Source organism: Podarcis cretensis (assembly GCF_951804945.1).
Source record: "Podarcis cretensis genome assembly, chromosome: 3".
In the NCBI taxonomy this organism is placed as follows: Eukaryota; Metazoa; Chordata; class Lepidosauria; order Squamata; family Lacertidae; genus Podarcis; species Podarcis cretensis.
The window spans coordinates 24490613-24516456 of NC_137172.1; the positions used below are offsets into that span (position 1 = coordinate 24490613).

The 25844-nt window shown below is 41.7% G+C and overlaps 1 protein-coding gene across 3 annotated transcripts in view; it reads right to left on the minus strand.

Annotated features, from left to right (window-relative positions):
- The window catches only part of EML4 (EMAP like 4), a 94043-nt gene that overhangs the window by 47507 nt on the left and 20692 nt on the right, over window positions 1-25844 (minus strand). Inside the window, exons 3-7 of one of the 3 annotated variants that reach the window (XM_079968534.1) lie at window positions 10460-10589; window positions 8057-8236; window positions 3811-3939; window positions 2743-2768; window positions 1837-1869 (exon numbers count right to left, since the gene is read on the minus strand). In XM_079968534.1, coding sequence (XP_079824660.1) covers window positions 1837-1869; window positions 2743-2768; window positions 3811-3939; window positions 8057-8236; window positions 10460-10589 — 498 coding nt within the window. The remainder of the gene's footprint in view (window positions 1-1836; window positions 1870-2742; window positions 2769-3810; window positions 3940-8056; window positions 8237-10459; window positions 10590-25844) is intronic. The other 2 variants (XM_079968535.1, XM_079968536.1) reach the window with 2 other exon arrangements.

The following is a 25844-nucleotide window of genomic DNA, read 5'->3' on the forward strand; positions in this document are numbered from 1 at the left end:
TGCGGAAAAGGTTCCATGTTCGATCTCTGGTGTCATCAGGTAAAGAAAAACCATGGAGACAACAGATTCCGAGCAAAGAATTTTATGTCCAACTTTGGGCAAACTGAGGTCAGTCTTATTTACGGTTTATTGAAACCAATTTCAAATCTTGACTTAGGAAGCTGCCTTGTTTCAAAAGAACATAGACGAACCAGAAGTGACAAGTAAAGGGAAGCACATGAATCCAAGAATCATGTAGGTTCGTTCCCATTAAGATAGTCCATCACTTCACTGCAACACAGGGTATATGAGAGACAGCGCCCCATTAGTTCATACATCTGACAAAGGGGACTCTAGTGCATGACTGCTGATGCCATTGTAAGTGTTACACATTTGAGGTGCCAGAAAAAGGCAGGTAGTTAACCTCCACACATGACATTCAGAGCTCTAAAGCTGGGTTTCACAATGGAATGAGAATTTACAGCTTCTTCCAATATGATTTCTCAACTACACCAGCAAGATTAGGAAAATGCCTGAAGGGCATTATAAAGTTGTAAGGCTACCAGAGAAAGCTCCAACAGGGATAATATGTCAATTACCAAAAGTCATAGCCTTTCAGTTTCACAATCACACTTTTTTCCTTCTCAACATCTTGCCGTTTGAAACGTATCAGTCGTTACGTAAGAAAATCAGATGAGACACCTTGCGTTGAACTGCTACTCACATCTGCATCCAAACCAGCTAACCAACAACATTAATTAAGATATTAAGCACACAGTTAAGTAATACAAGACTGAAAAAGCAAGATCTAACAGAAACAGTCCTATCAGCACCTGCTCAGACCTATTTTGTACTCCATTATCCCCATTTTGAATTTTTGTTTGTTTGTTCAAATGAGCAAGTCAGTAAGATTGGACCCAAACATGGTCCTGAGTTCTAGGGATAGGGAAACCCACAAGCTCATTAAGGTCTATGCTCTGCTACATATCATATACCCTATATATAATAATCTACATACAGTGTGCCACAAGAGGAGTGCAGAAGCAAACAAATGACACAGTTGCGGAACAGAACAGATAGCTGCTACAAGGCAAGCAAGTGATCCGAGTACAGGGAAAGGAATCCCCAGATTTCTTCCAGCAGGGAATTGTGCAGACTACAGATTTGTGGAAAGCATAAAGAACAGAATTTGTGTGTGTGATTTTTTTTAAAGAAATATATGCAATGGCTATGCTCTATAATGACATGCACATGAGCCAACATGCTCCAGGTTTCAAGCTTCATGCTTCAGTGACATTTGCAGATCAAAGCCAGTCATTCTCAATCAGGAATAATATTCTTAGCAGACAGTAACGATGCATACACTGTTTTCTCTCTCTCTTTCAACAAGCCAGCAGCAGCCAGACAGAATTTACTGATAGAAACAAACTTTAATCTTTTTTTTTTTTTAATTGTTACCAAAGGAGGATATTTTCTGTTATTTGACTGCATAGTACACAATTTGTAACCCAGAATACCGAGGGCAAAAGGGATCTTTTAGTTGGCATTTCAGGATACTGTTAGAAGACAATTGCCTGGATAATGTTTAATGTACATGTATATCATGTCCATTCTCGAAAAGAGGAAATTAAGCATATATCAATTAACATTTCAGATTTTGAGGGTGTGGGTTGCGGGGAGGGATATGATGCTTCTTAATTACAATATTGCATTATTTAGGTAAAAAATACAGGAATAGGTTTCTATTGAAATTGAATAGGTTGAACCCATGTGCTTTGGGAGACTAAAAAGCCAAATAAAAGATCAAAAAAGCATTTAACTAGGAAAGCAACCAGCTTGCATAATTTTAATCCTTACCTTGGCTGTTCTTTTCTCGAGTTGACATTTTTGCTGGTTATGGGACAGAAATAAAACAGCTTACAGGTGTCTCCTGCCTTGGGTGAAGTCTACCATTCAAACCCAATCTAGTATTTTTAAAATGCACATGGGAAACAGATATAGCACATCATATACGCATTGCAGATTTTCCTGTTTTTTGGTTTGTTTTTTTAATGAATAGCATACAACATTCACAAGAGGCAGAATCCTCTTTGCTGAGACCAAGCCAATTTCAAGAGTGCTTAGGAGTTTCTCGCTCTGATCCAGAGCCTCGTGTGAATTATGTGCGCTCTTCAGAGTGTTTGGACATGTGAGAAGCCTCGCTGGTTTATAAGCATGAAGGCAGCAGATACAAACCCACAAAGGAACGTGAATGTGGAGCAGCTTAAATGGGAAACCACTTATAAGCAGGTGGAGCTTCATGCATGCAAAGTTTCTCTGAGACACGGATATTCTTTTCATCTTTATAGGTCTGGAGCCAGTAGAGAAATGCCGCTGAATGCAGTATACAGTGGTACCTCGGGTTAAGAACTTAATTTGTTCTGGAGGTCCGTTCTTAACCTGAAACAGTTCTTAACCTGAGGTACCACTTTAGCTAATGGGGCCTCCCACTGCCACCGCACGATTTCTGTTCTCATCGTGAAGCAAAGTTCTTAACCCGAGGTACTATTTCTGGGTTAGCGGAGTCTGTAACCTGAAGCGTCTGTAACCTGAAGTACCACTGTACTTTGAAGCAAGCCCTAATCATCATATTAAAACATGGCTCGACTTGTAGGTTTATTATAGTTATCTGAACTGGACATAGAAATAGAGTTATCAGTCTTAGCAGAAGCAACAAGCTGACCTTGAGTAAAGGTCTACTCAAAAACAAATGTTTCCAATTACCTTGGCTGACGATGACATCTTTGTGTCTAGGGAGAGAAATGCAGGTTCAATTAATATATATATATATTTATATTTATATATATAAACATTAACTTGAAAATGAAAGATGTTATTAAATGTTAGTTTGAGAGCCTAGTCAAGGGTGCCCAAACTTTTTCCAAAGAGGGCCAGATTTGATGAAGTGGACATGTGTGAGGGCCGACAAAGTTGTAAAATTGTTGCCCTTTTTTTAGGATTGAAGTTGTTGAGTTTTTTTGGGGAATTTTACCCCAAAGTTGTTGATGTTATGAAACTATGTTGGGAAAGAAAGCTTTGGAACAGACACCTAACTATAGTGAGTAGAATTACATAGTCACGCTCTATCAGAAAGGTGGATAAAACACATTTTTTAAAATGGCATTTTACAATTACATAACATGTCTAAAAGCTCTAATTAAATAAATTTCTCTTCTTAAAGTAACCTGGTGTATTGTGGAATTCAAGCTAAAATATCCAGTTAAGCAATACTAATCCAATAAAGAGCTGATTATTCCAAGCCAGGTATTTAAGGGGGGGGGAGAGTACTCGGTTCCAACTATCTATCTATCTATCTATCTATCTATCTATCACCTATCTATCATCTATTTATTTATTGTAGAAGGCTGCAATGCATGCAGCGCTTCACCCAATAGATAGAGCTGCATTGTTTGAGCTTTGATCATACATTGCACTGAAGACTGGTGCAAGCTGTCTCTACAAATGCACAAGTTTTTGAGTGAAACAGTATGCAGCTCAAACGCTTGTGTACAGATTGTGCACTCACTGAATGCTACATGTGAGTAACTGTATGAGTGTATAGCTTAACTATTTGTGCACACAGGGTTTGTATACTCTGATTGTATACTCATTCAGTGTAACACACGAACTGGAAAAGCGGGAAATTCTAATGTTCAGGAGCATCAGTTTTGTATTGAAGAACGACAGGAGTTATAAATCAGGGTGAAGGACCACACAATGATATAATACACATTTTACAGAACTTTAGCATTAACTCAGGAGAAAATGTTTGGCACTGAATCAAGCACTTACTTGTCTGCATTCTTGCCACTTTTTGATATCAATTTTGAGGCAGAGGTTGCCCTCATTAGTTTATTACGACTCTCTTCTGAACTTTCCCATGCACTGTGTGATTTTTCAAGTGTTGATGATCTCTTTACACTAGAAAACAAGCACATTTTATGTCCGATGTTAAAGCAGGAGTGAATGCTGCCACGTAACAATTTGTACTGGAAACACAGCAGCTCAAGCAGCAGCAGATGAAAGAGAGGCCAGGCCAGGACATCCTTCAAGCAAATCCAGAAGACCCCAGAAATAAGGATAAGAGAAAGCGATCTAAATGGATGTTTGAAAACCGTCAAAAGGGCAACTTCAAACCTCATCAGTATAATGTTGGAACACTGTCAAGTGCAATGTAAATGCCATTTTTAAAAATTATGCGCTATGCTTTCTCATACTTGGCAATCTGCATTTATTATTATTATTATTATTATTATTATTATTATTATTATTCATGCTAAATGTAACAAAGGCTTTCATGGATGAGTAGTCTGACCATCCAATGCACCATCTGCAATTCAAAACTCTGCAAATGCAGATTTGTTAAAAGCATGCTTCTAATTCGGTTTGGTTTTAGATTTAGAACGGTTATAGGGGAAGATGCTAGTTCACATCACAATTCCACAGTTGCCCAACAGACAGCCTAGCAACTTATCCAGTTAAAACAATTTCCGGAAGGATGGTATGCGAAAGCTACCAACGGCAAGTTTATTTCTGCAAGACCTTCAGAAGCTAAAAAGGGGGGAAAGTGACAAAAAAGTTAGGAAGTCAAACGTTAGGGGGGAAAGTGCACACAGACATTTCTTTTTGCTTTGGCAGATTAATATGCTAAACCCAAGAACAAATGCCTTCGTACAGCCAAATGCCAGACAGGAGAACAGACCAAAGTCCACTTTAAGTTTGTGCAAGATAACAGAGAAAGAGTTTATGAAAGACTTAAACATGCATTAGTTGGGGCTATATCAAACACTATGCTTTTCCTACGCAGGAAGCATTGCCATTTAGAGGAAAAACACACAAGCCGGATGTGTGGCAATTACAAGTTTATCTACTTTGCTATGTGTCCAGGTGCTGGGAAATGATATGTGGCTGCAGTGTCCCAGCAGGTATACATATGCAGAAAGAGTCACAGGTATACAAAGGCTTCAGTTCAAAGGTACTCTGGCAATAAGCAGACATTTCCACTCACGCAAGATACCCTCTTTAAGCTGAAGCCTGCAGGGCCCCATCTCACGCTGCTGGGGGTCCTCAGACCTTCAACGTGGGCTTTTCAAGGAATGCAGAATGATGCAATGAGAAGGAAGGGGCAGGAAAGACCAGTATAGTAAGAGGAATTCTGCTTATGTGTCTTAGGAGCCAAGCGGTGTAGGAAAGTTTATAATAATTGAATTAACTTTGAAGTAAGAATTTCTGGAATCTCTCCCCGCTCCCCCTTTTGGAAGTATGACTGATGCAACCATCTTCTTGAAATCCTTTGTTAAGGGAGAGTTAAAGTTATTCCCCCCCCCCCCTTGATCTTGAAGCACCTTCCACCAAGTTAAATGAATTTTAGAATTTCTGCTTTAATTCATGTAACTCTTATCGTTGTTTTTCGACAACTCTTAACTGCTGATGCGGTTGGTTGTTCTGTGTAAAGCATTTAAGTCTGATTTTAGCAAGAGATTTTAAGGGTTATTTTTCTGGCGCTGCTCTCAGTAACAGACCATATTCCTTTGCGTTTGGAAGGTCCCAGATTCCAATGCCTGGCATCTTTAATTAACATGAATGGGTAGCAATTAATGGAACAGAACTTTGCTTAAGGCCCCTGAGAGCCTATGAGACAATACTGGCCGTATACACACCATACACTTAAAGCACACTTATTCCCTCACATAATCTTGGGAACTCAATTTGCTCCTCTCAGAGCTGCAATTCCCAGCACCTTTAATGAACTACAGTTCCCAGGATTCTTTGGCAGGAAAATTGTGTGCTTTAAATTTATGGTGTTTATGCAGCAACTAAGGAGATGGTCAGGCAGCTGGTATTTGATTCAATTTGATTCAATTATCCAACTGAACTGGATTCAATTATCCAATTCTGGAGTTATTTTAGGGTACTAAAATTTGATATATTTTGAAGGTAAGGTTTAATAGTCGTGACCTGCTATGGGGTTTCACTCTCTTGAAAAAGAACAGCAAGATAGAATAACAACAACCACTGTATTTGAATAATTTCGGAGACCGTTCCAACTGCTACTTTCAGTTGCGAAAGGATTATTGTTTCGTTTTTATCTTTTATGTATATTTTTTGTTAAAAGTTTTTCTTGGTTTAGAAAAGTACATGCATTGTATTTTTTCAGGTTGTTCAGTCTGTTTCTGTTTATATTCAGTTTATATAGTTATTGCTCAGAAGCACTGAGAATTTTTATTCCAAGGACATAGCAGTTCATTTTTCCCCAGCTTTATTGTTCTCTTCCAGAGAGGTGTGTGCCCCAGAACTACAAGTGCACTGGGAGTGCTGCTTGCTGTTTCTGCACTCTGCCCTAACCTTGCTGAGAACCCACTGCTCAGCGATAGATCACATGCTCTGCCTGCAGAAAATCCCTGGTATCTCCAGCCAAAAGAGTCTGGTAGCAGGTGATGAGAAAGATTTCTTTCTAAGACTCTGAAGGACCTCTGCCTGGAGAACCAGATACTGGACTGGACAGTCTGACCCGGTTGGTGTAAGAAACTCCCCATGTTTGTACAGCAGCAAGCAACATTTGAATTTGTAAACTGATGAAAAAGGGATAACAAAAGTCCAGTGCACTGGTCTAGGGGTGCCTCTGGATTGTCCCCGTTCTCCCAGCACCCTGTGGGGAATGGTGCAGAGACTTCAGACAGGAATTTATAACCCATCTGTCCATTGAACAGTCCTGTGCAGAGGTCGTAATGCACACATCATCCAGCCATGAACTCACTTTCTTATGCTGCTTGGTTTAGCAGTGTGCAATAGCATCCAGTCAAGGAGCCAAAATTAAAGTTTGCAAACTATACCAAGCAGACCCAAGAGCTATTAGTATGCCATCACGCACAGGCAGCACAAAGTATTAGTTAGATATGTTTACAGAAACTATGGAACGCATTTAGATTCAAATGTAATCTTTGCAGATTTCTGTTATGGTCATAGACATGAATGCTGGGCTCGAGCTCATTAAACTGAAAGTGTCTCTACCGCGTTTACAAGAAAATCAGTTGTATCAAGGGTGGTTGGGTAGAGGCTGATACAGTCAGAGTAGGTGGCAGCAGTGGCTGGTGGGACTGCATTGCGGCTTCTTATTAGGATGCAGAGGGGCGAGGCAGCAGCAGGGCAGGCATGATGCCTATGTACCAGCAGGAGCTCTGGATGGGCTCGGTCAGTATGTTTGCACCATGATGTGCCAGCTCTTGCCCTCTACCTCCCCATTAAATAAAGAATTCAGTTGAGTGGCCAAATGCCACTGAGAATAGGGAGTCCATGCTCAACAGGGCTGATTGGGTCAGCCCCATCACTCTCACACGAATTTCCCCTTTCATGCCAGATGCTTTACTGTAGTATAAAGCCCTGGGGTTGGGGCTCAGAAGTGGACCTGTGGGGGACAGCTACTCTCTGGCAAACAGTGGAATACCATTCCTTTGAAAAGAGGAAAGGGAATATCTATCCTCATTTGGCTGTCACTTTAAACCATGGCTTTGAGTTATGCTCACGGCCTGGAATGGGCCTGCTCCATGGGCTCATTTCTGCCCCCCTTTTGGCTCGGGTTCAAGTGTTATTTTCCACAAAACCTCCCTAGCCATTGGACAAGAACCATGGATTGTGCTTCATCAAAAGCCACCGTCATAAAGTCACAGTGTGCAGCTAAGCTGTTTTGAAACTGACCAGAGCTTGTCATAAACCAGGACCCCTGGTTCCAACAAGCCAGGATTCATGAAAAGTGAACCTAAACTCTGAAGTAGTCCATTTCCCAGGGACTGGAGCTGGGGAGCGTCATTGTCAGAGAGACAACATGTGAGTCTGTGATTCTCCTAAAACTTCTTCCACCTCACACATATGCTGTGCCACTAAAAGCATGACTTAGCACCATGTGCAAACCAACCCGTTATGCTAATCTTTTGGAAAATGGTTTTATAAAAGACATAGGCATGCTTTTAATTGGGAGCAAAGCGCAATGTTAGTATCGTTGCAACCACTTCCTAGCTGTGTACTTGGGTACTTAGGAAACCTTTTGCCTGGAGCAGAGCTCTTGACTTCTGGGGTCTGCCTGTGTGTTGGGAGAGTCTGTGCAGAGGGCTGGGGAGAAGGTGAAGGTGATGCTTGAGTTTGTGGGTTTTGATCATTAGAATGAGAGTCCTCTTTTTTCTCTGTTTGTCCGTGAAGTTTTTCCTTCCTTTTTTCTGTACCACTGAAAAACAAAGTATAAGAAAGAGGTAAAGATTGTATTTTTAAAATGAACACAAAATGGAGAAAAGCGAAAGGGGAAAAAAAACCCAACACAATGAAAACATTTGTGCAAAAGAAATAATATGTCAGGTTAACAGCTACAGAAATCAAATATGGAATTCATTTTCTTCATAAACAGCTTGCTTTAAGATCTTTTATTTATCTACCAAACATAAAAAGTGGCTCTATTTTAGATTACATAAATCATCTGAAACTCACAAGTATAGGTTGTTATGTGCTGTATTGGTGTTCACATATCATTTTTATTATTTTGCAAAAAGCAAGCAGTTGCAACAGAGTAGTTTTTATGTCTAATATACTTCTAAATCATCAAAATTATATGTCCTCACCTTCTGTAGATGCACATTTAGTGTTCTGAAGAATAAACTAGAGCTTTGGTCTCATTGCTTAAGAAATAAATGCATCATGCATATTTCTTTTCCTTATGAATTTTTTGAAGGGTTGAATCCAATGGTTTCCTTTCTGCTGATGGAAGGCTCTTTGATCCAACAGGGATCATCCATCAGCAGAACAGTGAGGAGGAGATTTCTGCCCCTACAGCCCCCATGCTGTACAGCCCCTACAGCCCCCATTGGACCAAAATACCTTCCATCGGCATAAGCAATATTGTTGGATGCAAGTATAGTTTACATTTTTGAAAAATAAAGTTAAGAAGAAGGGGTGGGTAAAACCACTGCTGCAATTAACTTTCAAATTTTTCCAGGATCTCTGACAAAGCAATATTGTATGGAAAAACAAACCGTAGGAAATGTCTTACCACTAGAGAAAACAACTTTGAAGTTTATTATTATGACAGATGTACTGGCAGCTCTTGCTTGCTGGTATTGTGACAGTCATCATGCCAGTTATCCTACAGTGAATCAAATATTGTCTTTCTTTCTTTTTTGTCTCTTCCAGGGTAATTACATCCTGAATCAAGACTCGTTTGGAAGTGACAGCTAGACTTCAAAAGGAACCACTGATGTTCTGCGTGCTATTAAAATATGTTGCAAATATTTATGATTTAAGCAGCATTTCTACTAATATGGCATATATCATACTTGATGGGGAATATTAAATTCAGCATGCATGAGCTAAGATCATTAACTCCTGGGGCAGAGATGGGAAAACTGATCCTCGTGATGTCATTGGACTACAAATCCCATCTTCCTTGATCACTGGCCATTCTGGAAGGCCACAGGTTCCTCATCTCTGCTATACTGCGAAACTATCTTATTCCATCATGGATAGAGCAATGAAATTTCAAAGAACAGCAATTTGGACTTATTTGCACATACAACAACACAGGCCATTCCTGTAGGTCAAAGGCAGAAGGGATTAAGGGACAGGCTGTATTTAAACCACAAACAATGCAGATACCAACACAATCATCATCATGCAAATGGGCACATGGCAGATATATGACACAGACCTTCAGAGAAACTGCTTCAGCTTTGTGTCTTTACTAGGAAAAGCCCTGAGATTTTCAAATGCAACAAACAGAAAGCTTTAAAATAAATAAATAAGCCCAGAATCCCCAGGACCTATAAATATATCAGAATACCACACAAACATGTTTTTGTTAGCTTCTGGCCATCAGGCAAATGGTTAAGAAAAGTAGTTAACTTCAACTTCTATCCTCCCTATCTCTTTTTATGCCTTGGGCTTTCGATAGACAAAAATGGAAATAATTGGCCCTAAATCAGGAAGCAGGTAAAACGGAGGCAAAACAAAGGGAGAATGAAGGCAGAATAGGCTACAAAGTGATATAGCCAGCCATTTTTTAAAATTTCTAATAATAGTAGTAATACTTGTAATAGTAGTAGTAACAATAACAATAACAATAATAATATCCGTGCTGACAACTGACATCAGTCAGACTCCTTTTTTTTTTTGTGCCTGTAGAATGTAGAAATGTGCTTTAATTTTATCAGTGACTTTATTTATTTTTGGAATGTTATAAATTGCTTTTTTTCGATGGTTAATTTTATAGTTTTGTTCTTTTTGTAATCTGCTTTGAGGCTTTTATTACAATTAAGCAGCACATAAATTATTGCGAATTATTCACAAGTGAGGTTCCTGGATGGATAGGGATTTGAACCCTGCTCTGTGAACTGAGTACACTCTGACTTGTGTTCCACATTTCTCAAGTTTATGTATTTATTGTTTCAAGGACGAGGTATACCTTTTAGCAGCAGACGAAAGTGTTTCTTTTCGAGCTATTGGTATGGAAGGGCTATGGCTAGCTTTTCTGCTTCCTGCACTTCCATTAGTGATGCAGGACAGGGAGATAGCTTCACGGAGGCCCGGCTGACCTACGAGAAACACAATGAGAAGGTAATTCGTAACAGCCTTCAAAAACATCCCCCACTGACATTCAAATTGAGATTTATCACATTTGAATTGGCTTTGATAGAACAAGAGTGAAGATAAAAAGGCTGCACATCTGGTATATGTGTGGCCGGCTTGTCAGTCAACAACGGTACTTGAGCAGAATCCAAGCAAAACAGCCCTTTGATATCCTTAAAACTCAATAAACCACCATTTGGAAAAACAGTTATAACTTGCTCCCCCCACCCCCGTTTTATACAGGAAGCATTTTTCCTTCACACAAACTAAATATCACTTTTCCGCCCACCCAAGCTTTCAACATTGTCCTATTCTGCAAAGGTTGTGAATACTGTAGAAACTAATAATCAAAACTCTATATATGCACAGTTAACAAAACAAGTAACTTGCTGACCAGAACTTGGAGTGCATTTGTTGTTGTATAAAATACTGAAATGGAAAATTTAACTTTAAAGTTTCTTTCTTTTAATAAAAATAAACCAAATACCATCAGGTTGCCAGATGTCATTTGATTGTTTGGGTTATTATTTTTAAAGGATCCTCCCATACTCTAGATCAGAGAGCAAGATTACAATTAAAGTGAAGTCTAGGAATACAAATATATTTATACACACACACACACACACACACACACACACACACACACTAAGTCAGACTAAAATGCATTTTGCCCAGCACTGTGACTCCATGGAAGACAGAGTACATTGTCATCTACAGAAAAGATTCCAGGTCTTTGTCATTTTTCCTCTCTTTTCTAATAACTTGGCCTTGCAACTTATTCTTCAAAACCCTGCATGGGTTTTGGCCACCAGATGGCTCTTATTTCATGACCACCATCATTAACATACTGCTTCAGTTTAATAAGATGAGCTACTGTCCATAGCAATATTTTCCCACTGCACACCTGATCATGACAGCTCACCATTACATTTATTTACTTAATATGGTCTGATGACAATGAATATGTAAGAATGTACACTAATAGCTCGTACTGCCCTGTCTGTTCTATAAGGAGATGGCGACGATATCTAATATATTTATATTTCTGAGTCTGGTGGCATATTTGGCAATCTAACCAACTGCTGTGGGCACCATAAATTTCACAGAAGAAAGTTTGAAAGAGAGCTCCCCAACAGGCAGAGCAGCTACACAACGACACACAAAAAAGGAGGCAACTCCCCCTCCCTGAACTGGAAATTCAGAAAAGCATTTAAAAACTGGGAAGGACCAGGGGCCTTGGTGGGTGCCAAGGGGGTGTCTGTGGGTATTGTGATGCCCACAGACACCATGATGAGAATTCCAGGTACGGAGAATGATGATATTCTTTAAATGTCTAAATGTTACCACTGCACATGGAACATTATGAAAATAATTTAACAGGTCTGATGTGTACTCAGTCACTTGGGCTCAGACATTGCTCAATGAGAACAGGAATTGCCCTGGCCACTTCAGAGCGAAAGCAACTTCCTTTTGCACGCAGCAACCTGAGGAAATTTTGGCTGGGTGCCATCGAGTACTATTAACGAAACTATTTCTGAGATCCTTCCCAGGGATCAGAAAGGCAGAAACTATATCTGAGACGCTTCATTCGCCCTTGAACTGTAGGTGAACTCCCTTCCATTCTGCATTACCATAATAGATCAATACCTCAGAGGCTGCCAGTTCTATGGAGTTGTGAATGGGAGGGACACAACTACCACAGCTCTAAATTTCCTGTCAGACAGAAAGAAAGAAAAAACATGCTTTCAAATTTCACAGGAAATATATAAATTCAGAACCTAAACAGGCATTTATCAGATGTTCAAGAGGAATAAAATTTGCTTTGATGAAAGGAAAGAATTGGGGTGGGGGAGATGTCAATGTTTTCCCCTTTCATTTATCCTAAAATCACTAGCATCCATAAAAACTGAAGAATAAAGGCTTCCTGATTGGGGAGAGGCTTCTAAGGTTGCTCTGCTAAACATGCTTACAAGCCCCCATCTGACCTTTATGTTAAATACGTGAGAGATGGGAATGGAGTGGGAGAGACCAGTAGGCATTATAATTTTGGGAGGGGGAAGGGCTGGTACACGAGCTCCCTGCCTCCCACATCAATTTTCCCCTCACTTGGTCACACTGAATTACCTGGAAAGGGCTAAATTTGTGTTGCAATGACATTCAACAGAACAAATTGTCCTGGGTGATAGATTTTACTTACTGGATGCATAAAAGGTAGCGTTGTGTGATTTGTTTGCAAATACAGGTGGTATCTCGGGTTAAGTACTTAATTCGTTCCGGAGGTCCGTACTTAACCTGAAACTGTTCTTAACCTGAAGTACCACTTTAGCTAATGGGGCCTCCTGCTGCTGCCGCGCCGCCGGAACATGATTTCTGTTCTCATCCTGAAGCAAAGTTCTTAACCTGAAACACTATTTCTGGGTTAGCGGAGTCTGTAACCTGAAGCGTATGTAACCCAGGGTACCACTGTATTTGTTTATATTTCTAGATGGCCCTTCACCCAAAGGTTTCCAGGAAGGCGCACAACAGGACCATCAAGAAGGTTGGACAAATTCATGGGGGATTAAGGCTATCACAATGGCTTCTAGCCACAATGAGTATGCTCCATCTTCATGGTTGGAGTTGCTGGAAACTACAGAAAGGACAGTGATCTCCCACTCAAGTTCTACTTGTAGGCATCTGGATGAGCACTATGAGAACAGGATGCTGGAATAGATGAGCCATTGGCTTGATCCAACAGACTCCGGATGGAAAGCAGGGAAGCCCTGTTCCAAGATGAGAAGCATGATCCAAGGATGCTGAGACCCAAGTCATTATTCTAAAGGGGATTTTCAGGTAAGAAGGTGCTCTACACCTGGCTAAACTCTGCTGAGTGTCAGCAGCATTTATACAGACAAATAAGCCCTCTGGAATGATATGTTACATGACATCAATCTTACAATGCCTTGGTGACGCTTTCCATTTGCATTAGCCACCACAAATGACCATGTGCATGTATCATAGAACCATAAGCGTTGGAAGGGACGCTGAGGACCCTCTAGTCCCTGCAATGCAGGAATATTGCAGCTGTTCCTTACGAGGATCAATCCTGCAACCTTCACCATGCTCTAAACAACTGAGCAATCCAGCTTGTGTAACCACTGCAGGGGGCATTTATGAAAGTCCAAACGGAACTTGGTTATCTCAAACAGCCCTAACACAGTAACATTTTTGCACTTACTATACATACAACCATCTGATTTTATGCTGCATGTAAATTGCCAAACCAGAACGAACCATTACAGCTAGACTAGCTCTCGGTGTTATCTTTTGGCTCAGGACAGGAGCCAGATGCAAGCTGAATGTAAAATGAGATCCTGTGTTTGGGCAATGAGGATTAGAGCCAAACTGCTGGAGATCAAAGTAGTGAAAATGTCTTCCACAGATAATGGATTCCATCTCCATTCTGATAATTTTCATAGAATAATATCTGCCAAGCTTGAGAGACCCCTTTCATTAAAAACCTGTCAAGTATGTGTGTGTGAATGAAAGATAACATAGATTTAGACAAAGCCCTCTTTAAACCTTTTATGTTGCTCCTACAGGCACATAATCAGAGAACAGAAATGGCTAGAGAAAGATTAAGGCCAATTTTGTTGCAAGAATGCATGAACATTGCTCTTTGGGAAACAGAACATTTGTGGGTTCCTCTGGGCTTTGCCTTTGTCCTCACAAAAATTCCAGCTTCTCAATTACCTTATAGTTCCTTTAAGCTCTTAAAATCTATTCCACAATGTGCTTTTCCCTACCTGCCCCATTTCCCCTCTCAGTTTAGAAAAGAGTTAACACTGTGCCTGCAATGGCATTTTTAATTATCTGTAAGAAAAGAGAGATCTTCTTCCCACTCTGCCAGTCTGAAATTTGGCACATTTGATGCTTTGGAAGGTAAGGAGATCTGAAACGTTCCGTGTCAATAAGTGAAAAGCACCAAAAATAACAGACATCATTAGTTGTCTCTTATACTCCCCCTGAAATTAAGTACAAAGAAAAGCAACAAAAAGGAACATTGAAGACAAATGGAATTTATCATGAAATGAATACAACCGTAACGAATGAACAATAAAAATAATAAAGTAACAAAACGTTCTTTTTCCACAACCCTTTTTGCAAAGAGATAAAAAATATGTTTGTTTGTTTGTTTGTTTTTCACAGTCTGAACTGACCTGAATCTTACAATCTTCACTCTAGAACAACTTGAGAATGTTTGCACCCAGAGAAGAACTTGCAGGCTACAGGCTGTTATGGGCAGAACTGGTTGCCATTAGAGAACAACGGTGAATATGCATTTTTAGATACACAGAAAAATTACAGACAGGAGGACTACAGGGTACGTTAGAAAGCTACTATGAAAACCCTTGGAAGCTTTAAGACAGCTCAGTGCCACAGGACTGGAAGAAAGATCAAGAAGAGTCAGGATAGAACTGACAGAGATTAAGGGAACCGGGTGGTCATACATAGTAAGGGTGAGGCAAGAAAAGGGAAATAAAGCTGTCAGTACCTTGTGGCTGTGCACTAAATGACTTTATTAAAAACCAAACTTCACTTTTCATACCCTAAAGCTTCCACTTTGCTACAAATCTGCCATCCAAATCCCCGACCGCCCTGATACGTAACATATGTTATAAATATGGCTATTACTATACTTTAATAATTCTTTAGCACCAATGCACATGCATAATAGTAGCATTGCTTTCCTCAATGAAAAACTGCTGCACCAAAAGTATATTCGGGGGTGTAAAATGTACTTGTTTGCTTTCTTTAATTAATGTTTACAAATGCACAAACTCAATGCACGGGGTGGGATATCAGATTTTCTAGCTTTATCAAAAAGTAAGTATGACTGTACTGCTCCAGCCTATGATTCATAATTTCCGATATGCTGTCTGCCATGAGCGGCTGATGGACCAACCAACCCCACAGATTAACTAAAAATATTAGCACTGTTCATAAGAAGAACATGTTCCATCAGTGCATGAACAGATCAGCCATACTAACTAGCCTTTACTAGCAAATGCTAGCTTGCCTCACCTTCTGATGCCTACCCATTTAGCATGTCTGCAGTGAGGAAGCTTTCACGTATACAGCTGTATGCATGACGGCGTCCACAAAATCTGGAACCCTTCTAGATTCCAGAAGACTTTGCACAGATACTCAGACATCAGGGGGCACTGTGCGTGACATGTGGTTAAGATAGTTGGCGTGATCCTGTCAGTTGAGAGAGTGAGAGTTTTGTAGGGACAGGGCTATTGTCAGGTCTGTTATTTTCCTTGTGACATACTTCACAACACTCAATTTTGTAGGCACACAAACTGTTGATTAACTGGTTTGTTTCATATCATCTCCCCACCCAAACTCCCTATTTGAACATGATGGCCTCTATATGTGTGTTAATGCAAAACTCATCCTATGAATAATTTTTAAAAACAAAAATCGAAGCATCTTTCACATTTAATCAGAAGTCCATCATTTTACTCATAATTCATACTCACTGAAAAATATAATCAAGGGAATTTTTTTATTACGTTCACAAATAATTTCTTCAAAAGGGAAACAAATGTAGGCTCTTCTACATTAAAATAGAAACGGCAGCTGTGAGTAAGTGTGAATGAGAAGCGCTTCCGCTTTTCATACTTCCTGGGCAGTGTCCAAAGCATCTGGTATCCACTTATCTCTCCATGTCATTACAAAAGAAATCCAAAGAGAAGCACTCTGGCACTATCCATCCCATTGCTTCTGGGAGTATCTCTGAAGCGACTAAATGGCCCCTGACCTCTAGCATTTAGGAGCAGTTAAGAATAAAATATACTACCAGTAATTCTCCATTGCAAGATCCATTTGCAATGAGTGGCTTTAACCAGATTCTCAAATCCAACACAGGTCTGATCAAGAAATGCATGCATAAAACCTCCCTGTGCATTCTTTACTGAATTCTTTAGAAAATACTGGGGAGTTTCCAAAAATCTGTGCAAAATCCTTTCTCTCTCATCAATTTAAATGTTAGCAAAATGCTAATTCTTCGGTTTTTTTTGATGATTGTCTGAAGCTCAACATCAAAAAAACGAAGATCATGGCTACTGGTCCCATCACCTCCTGGCAAATAGAAGGGGAAGAAATGGAGGCAGTGAGAGATTTTACTTTCTTGGGCTCCGTGATCACTGCAGATGGTGACAGCAGCCACGAAATTAAAAGACGCCTGCTTCTTGGGAGAAAGGCAATGACAGGCCTAGACAGCATCTTGAGAAGTAGAGACATCACCTTGCCAACAAAGGTCCGTATAGTTAAAGCTATGGTTTTCCCAGTAGTGATGTATGGAAGTGAGAGCTGGACCATAAAGAAGGCTGATCGCCGAAGAATTGATGCTTTTGAATTATGGTGCTGGAGGAGACTCTTGAGAGTCCCATGGACTGCAAGAAGATCAAACCTCTCCATTCTGAAGGAAATCAGCCCTGAGTGCTCACTGGAAGGACAGATTGTGAAGCTGAGGCTCCAGTACTTTGGCCACCTCATGAGAAGAGAAGACTCCCTGGAGAAGACCCTGATGTTGGGAAAGATGGAGGGCACAAGGAGAAGGGGGCGACAGAGGACGAGATGGTTGGATAGTGTTTTCGAGGTTACCAGCATGAGTCTGACCAAGCTGCGGGGGGCAGTGGAGGACAGGAGTGCCTGGCGTTCTCTGGTCCATGGGGTCACGAAGAGTCGGACACGACTAAACGACTAAACAACAACAAAATTCTGAGTGACTGTTTAGAAAATAATTAAACTCAATGCAGAAGACAACCAGGGGTTCCCCACAAGGGTGAGGAGGTAGGTTCAAGACTCCTCAGTTTCTTCCCTTGTAAACTTTGAGGAAGTTCTATCTTCATCTGAAACCGGGGTACGCACCCTGGTTAAGAATGAAAACTCTGGTTAGCATTAGCCAGTGTGCTGTAGTGGTTAAGAGCGGTAGTCTCGTAATCTGGTGAACCGGGTTCGATTCCCCGCTCCTCCACATGCATCTGCTGGGTGACCTTGGGCCAGTCACACTTCTTTGAAGTCTCTCAGCCCCACTCACCTCACAGAGTGTTTGTTGTGGGGCAGGAAGGGAAGGAGAATGTTAGCCGCTTTGAGACTCCTGAAGGGGAGTGAAAGGCGGGATATCAAATCTAAACTCTTCTTCTTCTGGTACAGCCTTTGTACTGATAAGGCAATGTTAAAGCACATAAAGAAAGGAAACTGAACAACAGGAAGGGGAGAGATCTTTTCATTTTAAAACCGCAATTTGCAGGGGGGGGGGTAAATCTGCACCATAGATCATTACTCAAAAAAGGTTTTGGTTATTTGTCAACATATTCCCCAAATCAACATGTAAAGATTCTGTTTCTAGCTGATATTACAGGAAATTCTCTAAAAAAAGAAAGAAAAGAAGGGGGGGGGAGCCATCTAGTTTCAAAGTCGCTACAAAAGTTGTACATTCATTCAAATGTAAACTGAACCCTGGCTGTACTTCTCCTGTAAGACAATTCCATCCAGCTGTGACACACATTTGCATCTCCAGAAACGGTGCTTATGTGGGAGACAGATAACATATCACATTCTTATACTCTCCTATTCTCCGCACACAGAGTGCAAAGAATTTTTCGCCATTAGAGATTCCATCTAAGCCAACTCTCAGCTCTTTGCCTCCACGTTCAGCAAGAGAGGCTGGTCCATTTATCTTCCTCTGGGGTCAGATGCATTACCCTAGGCTTTCAGCCTGGAAGCAGCTTTTTCAGAGGGGGCACAGTAGCCTTCATCTTGCCCTTCAAATGCAGGCTTAATCCAAGCAGTCTCTAACTAGTGCCATTGTGTGTGCTGTGGACATGTCTTTGCAGTCCGGGCCTGCAGTCTTATGTTACATATATTTTGACACCCTATGAGGTCCTAATGCATTTCCCAGACACCAGCTGTGGTGCAATCTATCTCGTTGGCAGCCACAAGCGCCAGAGTATACCTTCCTCCTCCTTCTCCTCCTCCGCTGCTTTCAGGTTGTCGTTTTCTGGCATACTATGCAAGTGCCAACATTTTGTAGTGTGAAGGGAAAAGTCATGAAATACTGACATTCCGAGACTTTCCAGAAGGCAAAACATCCTAGCAGGAACAAGAGATGCTGCTGATCTGCCTCTCTGTTTGTCCCACTGCATAATACACACCTGCATGAACCTCTGCTGGTAGGGATATATAGGAACCTATCATGTGTAAATAATTTCTTCATGAAAAAATACTACAAAAAAGTACACCTGTGGAAGGTCAGAGTTCAAAATTGTTTATTTCATTTATATCCTGCCTTTTCTCCAAGAAGCTCAAGGGGGCGTATGCAGTTCTCCTTATTTTATCCTCACAACAACCCTTTGAGGTAAGTTAGGCTGAGAGGTAATGACTGGTCCAAGGCCCCCAGTAAATTTCAACAATGAATGGGGATTCGAACCACGATCTCCCAGCTCCTGTTCCAACACTCTAACTGCTACAACACACAAGCTCTTAAATACCTATTAAGAGATCACCTTGTGGTTTTAATCTAAGTGCAAATTTAGAAGACTAAAAGGCACCCCAAATCCAGGATCATTTCCAGATTATAAACTTGATTTTTCAAGGGGATTAACACCCCATCCAAAATAAAGGGTTTAAGCAAAAGGAGTTCTGTCTGTGCAACAGGACTTCCTCTCCTCCCCAGAACAGGGGGTGGGGAGATTGGACAAAGAGCGGAAGTCCCATTGCACAGACAGAAATCCTTGTGCTAATTAGTTTTATCCATTAAAAGTCATCCCAAAACAATTCCAGAATCCGCCTCTCTTCTAACCAGGAGCACCTGTTTTGTCTGGAATAAGCTTCAAATTATTAGCACTCATTCAGCTCCCCCTCTTCCAAGACACTTTGCTTCCCTGACATAGATGAAAAGGAGTAACAGAGATGCATGTCATCTGCACATTGATAGCAATGTATTTCAATTACACTTACTTAGGCTTATTTGCAAGCTCAGTTACACATTAGGTCTTCATGGAAAATGTGAAGAAAGCAAGACAGGTGTTCTGGGAGACAGTTCCAAGCGTACAGGCAGCAAGAAAGAAAAGTATGAAGTCTTTTGGCGGAAGAAAGAGATTCTCAGCCACTGGAGGATGGTGGAACTGGAGGAGAGAAGCTCAGGTGCAGGGATATATTGGGATGCAAGGGCTGAGAGACTTGGGTCAGGACCATGGAGAACTCTGAAGGCAAGGACATGGGGGATTGTGCTGGATCCAGATGACAGAAATCCAGTGAAGGCATTTAAGACCGTGTGTTGTATGATCAAAGAAAAAAGAGGGGTCTCTGCAAACTGGTTTTTGCAGGACAGCGTTGGATAGAAGGGGAGGGACCAGGATGAAACAATGAAAGAGAATAACAAGGAAAGGAAAAGATTACTGTAGTCTAGGTGCTAGGAAGCCAGAGTTTTGCTGAGGTGACTGAGAAATGGGGCCATATTTTTGCAGTGCTGTAAAAGGAAGAAGCTACACGTTTTGGCAACAGACTGGATATGGGTAATGAAAGCAAGAGAGAGAAAGCAATCAAAGCTAAAGTCAAGGCTGTGTGCTTGTTCCACAGGGTGGATGCCAAAGAATTGATAAAGAATGTGCACAGGAGAAGAAGGCTTGGGAGAAACTAAGGGAAGCTAAGTCTTGCGCAGACTGTGTTTGAGACAACAACAAAGCAACAAAGCAGAAATACCAGAGATGTAGAATTGGGGAATTCTTCAGTAGAATTCTTGTAGAATTCTTCAGCAGGGCAGCAGCTGAAGAAGGAGCAAAAAGAGTTTGATCCATCTTTTAGATTTAGGGGAGCTAGTCTCAAACGTTTGTTGGGGGAGACCTAGGTTTTTTTTGGGGGGGGGTTATTTGTCCTGTCTTCACGCTTTTTATGATGGAGGACCGCTGTAGCCACCCCCAACGACACGTTCTCAAGATGGAGGGTGAGGGAACAGCTGCAGTCGCCTGCGGTTCCTGCGCAATGTTTGCCATCTTGCCAAAGGTTGCAGGCAGCTTTACCTGCAGCAATTGCATGTTGATTGCCCTCTTAGAAGACAAAGTCCAGCAACTGGAGGAACGTGTAGCTACGCTCCAAAGAATTAGAGAGCTGGAGCTCTTCTTGGAAGCAACAGAGCACACCGTCTCCACCTAGGAGGAGACAGGGGACTCCTCTGAGAAGGAGGCTAGTTCACCAACACAAGAGCCAGATATATGGAGAAACATGACTCAAAGAAGTAGGAGGCCCAGGGTTCGCTCTGATTGTTTAGAAATACACAATCGCTTTGAGGTCCTCTCCCCTAGCATGGAAGACGAAGAGCAGACTCCATTTGAGGATCTCTCCCTCATTACAGTCGATCAGGTATATGAAGACGAGCAGCAAAGTCAGTCCTCAGGGAATATGCAGGCGACCTTGGAACGGACAGCTCACGGAAGAACCCCAACCAAACCTAAGAGGAGGCGTGTAGTGGTGATAGGGGATTCCCTACTGAGGGAAACAGAAGCAGTGATCTGTGGGCCTGACAATATGTCTCGGGAAGTATGCTGTCTCCCCGGGGCTAAGATCCAAGATGTAACTGAACGACTGCAAAGAATCATAAAACCCACTGACAAATACCCCTTCCTCTTGGTTCATGTGGGAACCAATGACACTGCAAGCAATAGCCTCCAGAAGATCAAAAGAGACTACGAGGCTCTGGGCAGGAAATTGAAGCAATTAAATGCACAAACTGTCATCTCATCTGTCCTCCCAGTTGAACGACGTGGCCCAGGGAGAGAGGGGAAAATAGTGGAAGTGAACAGCTGGCTTCGCAAATGGTGTAAACAGGAACGGTTTGGATTCTTAAATCACGGACTGCAGTTTCTTGAAGATGGACTTCTGGCAAGTGATGGGCTGCACCTCACAACGGTTGGGAGGAATGTTTTTGCCAAAAATCTCAGAAACCTCATCAGGAGGGCTTTAAACTGACTAATGTGGGGGAGGGAGACAGTGCTCCTGAAGGTAGGAGTCTATCAATTGATGAAGATGATCATCCAAATGTCATAGACCAAATGGAGCAAACAGCACGCAGACCTAGTGGTGGGAGGAAAAATCCTTAAATAAGAGACACGGGGGAATGATTAATGGACTTCAATGTCTGTACACTAATGCACAAAGCATGGGTAATAAACAAGATGAGCTTGAGCTCTTGGTACAGCAAACTAAATATGACATAATAGGCATCACTGAAACCTGGTGGGATAAGTCCCACGATTGGAATGTAATAATGGAGGGATACAATCTATTTCAGAGAAACAGAACAGACAAGAAAGGAGGAGGAGTGGCGTTATATGTCAGGGATGTGTATACCTGTGAAGAGATCCAAGATTTAGAACCTCAAAGCCAAAGTGAGAGCATTTGGGTCAAAATTAAGGGAGAGAAGAATAACAGGGACCTCATTGTGGGAGTTTACTATAGATCCCCAAGCCAAACAGAGGACATAGATGATGCATTCCTGGAACAGATGGCCAAGCATGCAAAAGGAAGGGAGATAGTAGTAATGGGGGACTTCAATTACCCGGATATTTGTTGGATGTCAAACTCAGCCAAGAGCATAAGGTCAAACAGATTCCTCACTGGCCTTGCAGACAACTTCGTTGTCCAGAAAGTGGGAGAAGCAACAAGAGGAACAGCCATTTTAGATCTGGTCCTAACCAATGTTGATGACCTGGTTAGTGGGGTAGAAGTGGAAGGATCATTAGGCACGAGTGATCATGCTCTTCTGAAGTTTACTATACAGCAGAAAGGAGCAGCCAAGCATACTAGGACTCAATTTCTTGACTTTAAGAAAGCCGACTTCATAAAACTTAGGGAAGTGCTGGGTGAGATCCCATGGACAGTAATACTAAAAGGAAAGGGAGTTCATGATGGCTGGGAGTTTGTTAAGAGGGAGATAGTAAAAGCACAACTTCAGGCAATACCAATGAGACGGAAACATGGAAGGTGCCTAAAGAAGCCAGGGTGGCTATCTAAAGAACTTTTAACTGAGTTAAGATTAAAAAAGGATGTGTACAAAAAACGGAAAAGGGGGGAAACCACCAAAGAGGAATTCAAACAAATAGCCAGCACGTGTAGACACAAAGTCAGAAAAGCTAAAGCACAGAATGAACTCAGGCTTGCTAGAGAGGTTAAAAGCAACAAAAAAGGCTTTTATGGGTATGTTCGTAGCAAAAGGAAGAACAAAGAAACAGTGGGGTCACTCGGAGGAGAAGATGGTGAAATGCAAACAGGGGACACAGAAAGGGCTGAACTCCTCAATGCCTTCTTTGCCTCAGTCTTCTCCGATAAAGAAAACAATGCCCGACCTGAAGAATTTGGAGCAAATGATTCAGCAGAGGAAACACAGCCCAGAATAACTAAGGAGATAGTACAAGAATACTTGGCTAGTTTAGATGTATTCAAGTCTCCAGGGCCAGATGAAATGCATCCAAGAGTATTAAAAGAACTGGCAGATGTGATCTCAGAACCACTGGCAGTCATCTTTGAGAATTCCTGGAGAACAGGCGAAGTCCCGGCAGACTGGAGGAGGGCAAATGTTGTCCCTATTTTCAAAAAGGGGAAAAGAGAGGACCCAAATAATTACCGCCCAGTCAGTCTGACATCAACACCAGGGAAGATTCTGGAGCAGATCATTAAGCAAACAGTCTGTGAGCACCTAGAAAGGAATGCTGTGATCACCAATATTCAGCATGGATTTCTGAAAAATAAGTCATGTCAGACTAACCTGATCTCATTTTTTGACAGAATTACAAGCCTGGTAGATGAAGGGAACGCAGTGGATGTAGCCTACCTTGATTTCAGCAAGGCATTTGACAAGGTGCCCCATGATATTCTTGTAAAGAAGCTGGTAAAATGCGGACTTGACTATGCTACCACTCAGTGGATTTGTAACTGGCTGACTGACCGAACCCAAAGGGTGCCCATCAATGGTTCCTCTTCATCCTGGAGAAGAGTGACTAGTGGGGTGCCACAGGGTTCTGTCTTGGGCCTGGTCTTATTCAACACCTTTATCAACGACTTGGATGATGGACTCAAGGGCATCCTGATCAAATTTGCAGATGACACCAAACTGGGAGGGGTGGCTAACACCCCAGAGGACAGGATCACACTTCAAAACGACCTTGACAGATTAGAGAACTGGGCCAAAACAAACAAGATGAATTTTAACAGGGAGAAATGTAAAGTATTGCACTTGGGCAAAAAAAAATGAGAGGCACAAATACAAGATGGGTGACACCTGGCTTGAGAGCAGTACATGTGAAAAGGATCTAGGAGTCTTGGTTGACCACAAACTTGACATGAGCCAACAGTGTGATGCGGCAGCTAAAAAAGCCAATGCAATTCTGGGCTGCATCAATAGGAGTATAGCATCTAGATCAAGAGAAGTAATAGTGCCACTGTATTCTGCGCTGGTCAGACCTCACCTGGAGTACTGTGTCCAGTTCTGGGCACCACAGTTCAAGAAGGACACGGACAAACTGGAATGTGTCCAGAGGAGGGCAACCAAAATGGTCAAAGGCCTGGAAACGATGCCTTATGAGGAACGGCTAAGGGAGCTGGGCATGTTTAGCCTGGAGAAGAGGAGGTTAAGGGGTGATATGATAGCCATGCTCAAATATATAAAAGGATGCCACATAGAGGAGGGAGAAAGGTTGTTTTCTGTTGCTCCAGAGAAGCGGACACGGAGCAATGGTTCCAAACTACAAGAAAGAAGATTCCACCTAAACATTAGGAAGAACTTCCTGACAGTAAAAGCTGTTTGACAGTGGAATTTGCTGCCAAGGAGTGTGGTGGAGTCTCCTTCTTTGCAGGTCTTTAAGCAGAGGCTTGGCAACCATATGTCAAGAGTGCTCTGATGGTGTTTCCTGCTTGGCAGGGGGTTGGACTAGATGGCCCTTGTGGTCTCTTCCAACTCTATGATTCTATGGGGTGAGGGGGATAATTTGGGGTAGTGAAAGAGAGAAGGGTAGACCTGGATGTCAACTGCATGCAGGTGGAACTGAAAAGTCATGGGGTTTGAGAAGGACACAGAAGACAAAATGTACTTAAACAAACAGAGGGTGAAGACAGATTAATTAAAATTATTTCAGCATAACAAAACAAGACAACACTCAGTACTGAAAAAAATCACCCCTAAAGAAACAGACTTTGAGTCTTAAGCTTATGATGAAACAATCCTTCAGTGTGAATGAGGAAATAAAACTGAACTTAGCACTTTGTTCCTTCCATATTTGTTTGTTCGTCCCAACATTCCAGTTTAATACTTCACAGAATGCATACACATCCATTTCAAGGCAACCAATAGAAGGGAAAAAAGGAAACGGGAACTGTAGGTTTCTGGTTTGCATATGTAGATTTCTGCATCCTTAGAAAACTTGTACAACGAACAAGGCTCTGCAATTGTTGATGCAGTGAAACACAATGTGCTGGAAAAAATCCACCCTTCACCAACCTGGTGCCTCCAGATGTTGTTGGACTACAATCCCTATAACCTTTGACCATTGCCATGCTGACATGGACTGATGGGAGTTAGAGTCTTGCAACATATTGAGATCACCAGACTGAGGAAAGGCAATTTAAACCAAGTTTCTGACATTCAGAAATGTGACGTTTGTACATGTGAAATAGACCGTAACTGATGTTCCAACTGGTTGACTGACAAGAGAGAAGTGGGCATTGTAGGTAAACTCATGGAGTACCTGAGAATTACCTTGGGCTGGACAGCCAATCCAAAGCGTTTAAAGGGCCCTCTGTTGCCCTTGCAATGTTCAGTCAATGAGGTAAATGACTGGTCTAGACTCTAGACAATACACTCAGCCACGATGGTAGCTTGAACTGTGGCCAGGCCACCAAGATTCCCCAAACTGGACTTGGGTAACAGGCTAACCATGCATGAATCACTTTGAAATATTGCTGGACCTAGACCAACTTCTGTGATTTGCCAGACAGTTTTCTGGAAGCTCCCCTCCCCCCCAAATTAATGTTCTGTTGCAAGATTTCTGCTTCCAATTTTTTAATATATATTTTCAGTTTAAATGCACAGTGGCTGAAGTGGTTTCCATCGATAATGTGCAAGTAATAACAGCTGCTTCAGAATCTTCAAGTCTCTTTCCTGGTCACAGTATTTGCACCCT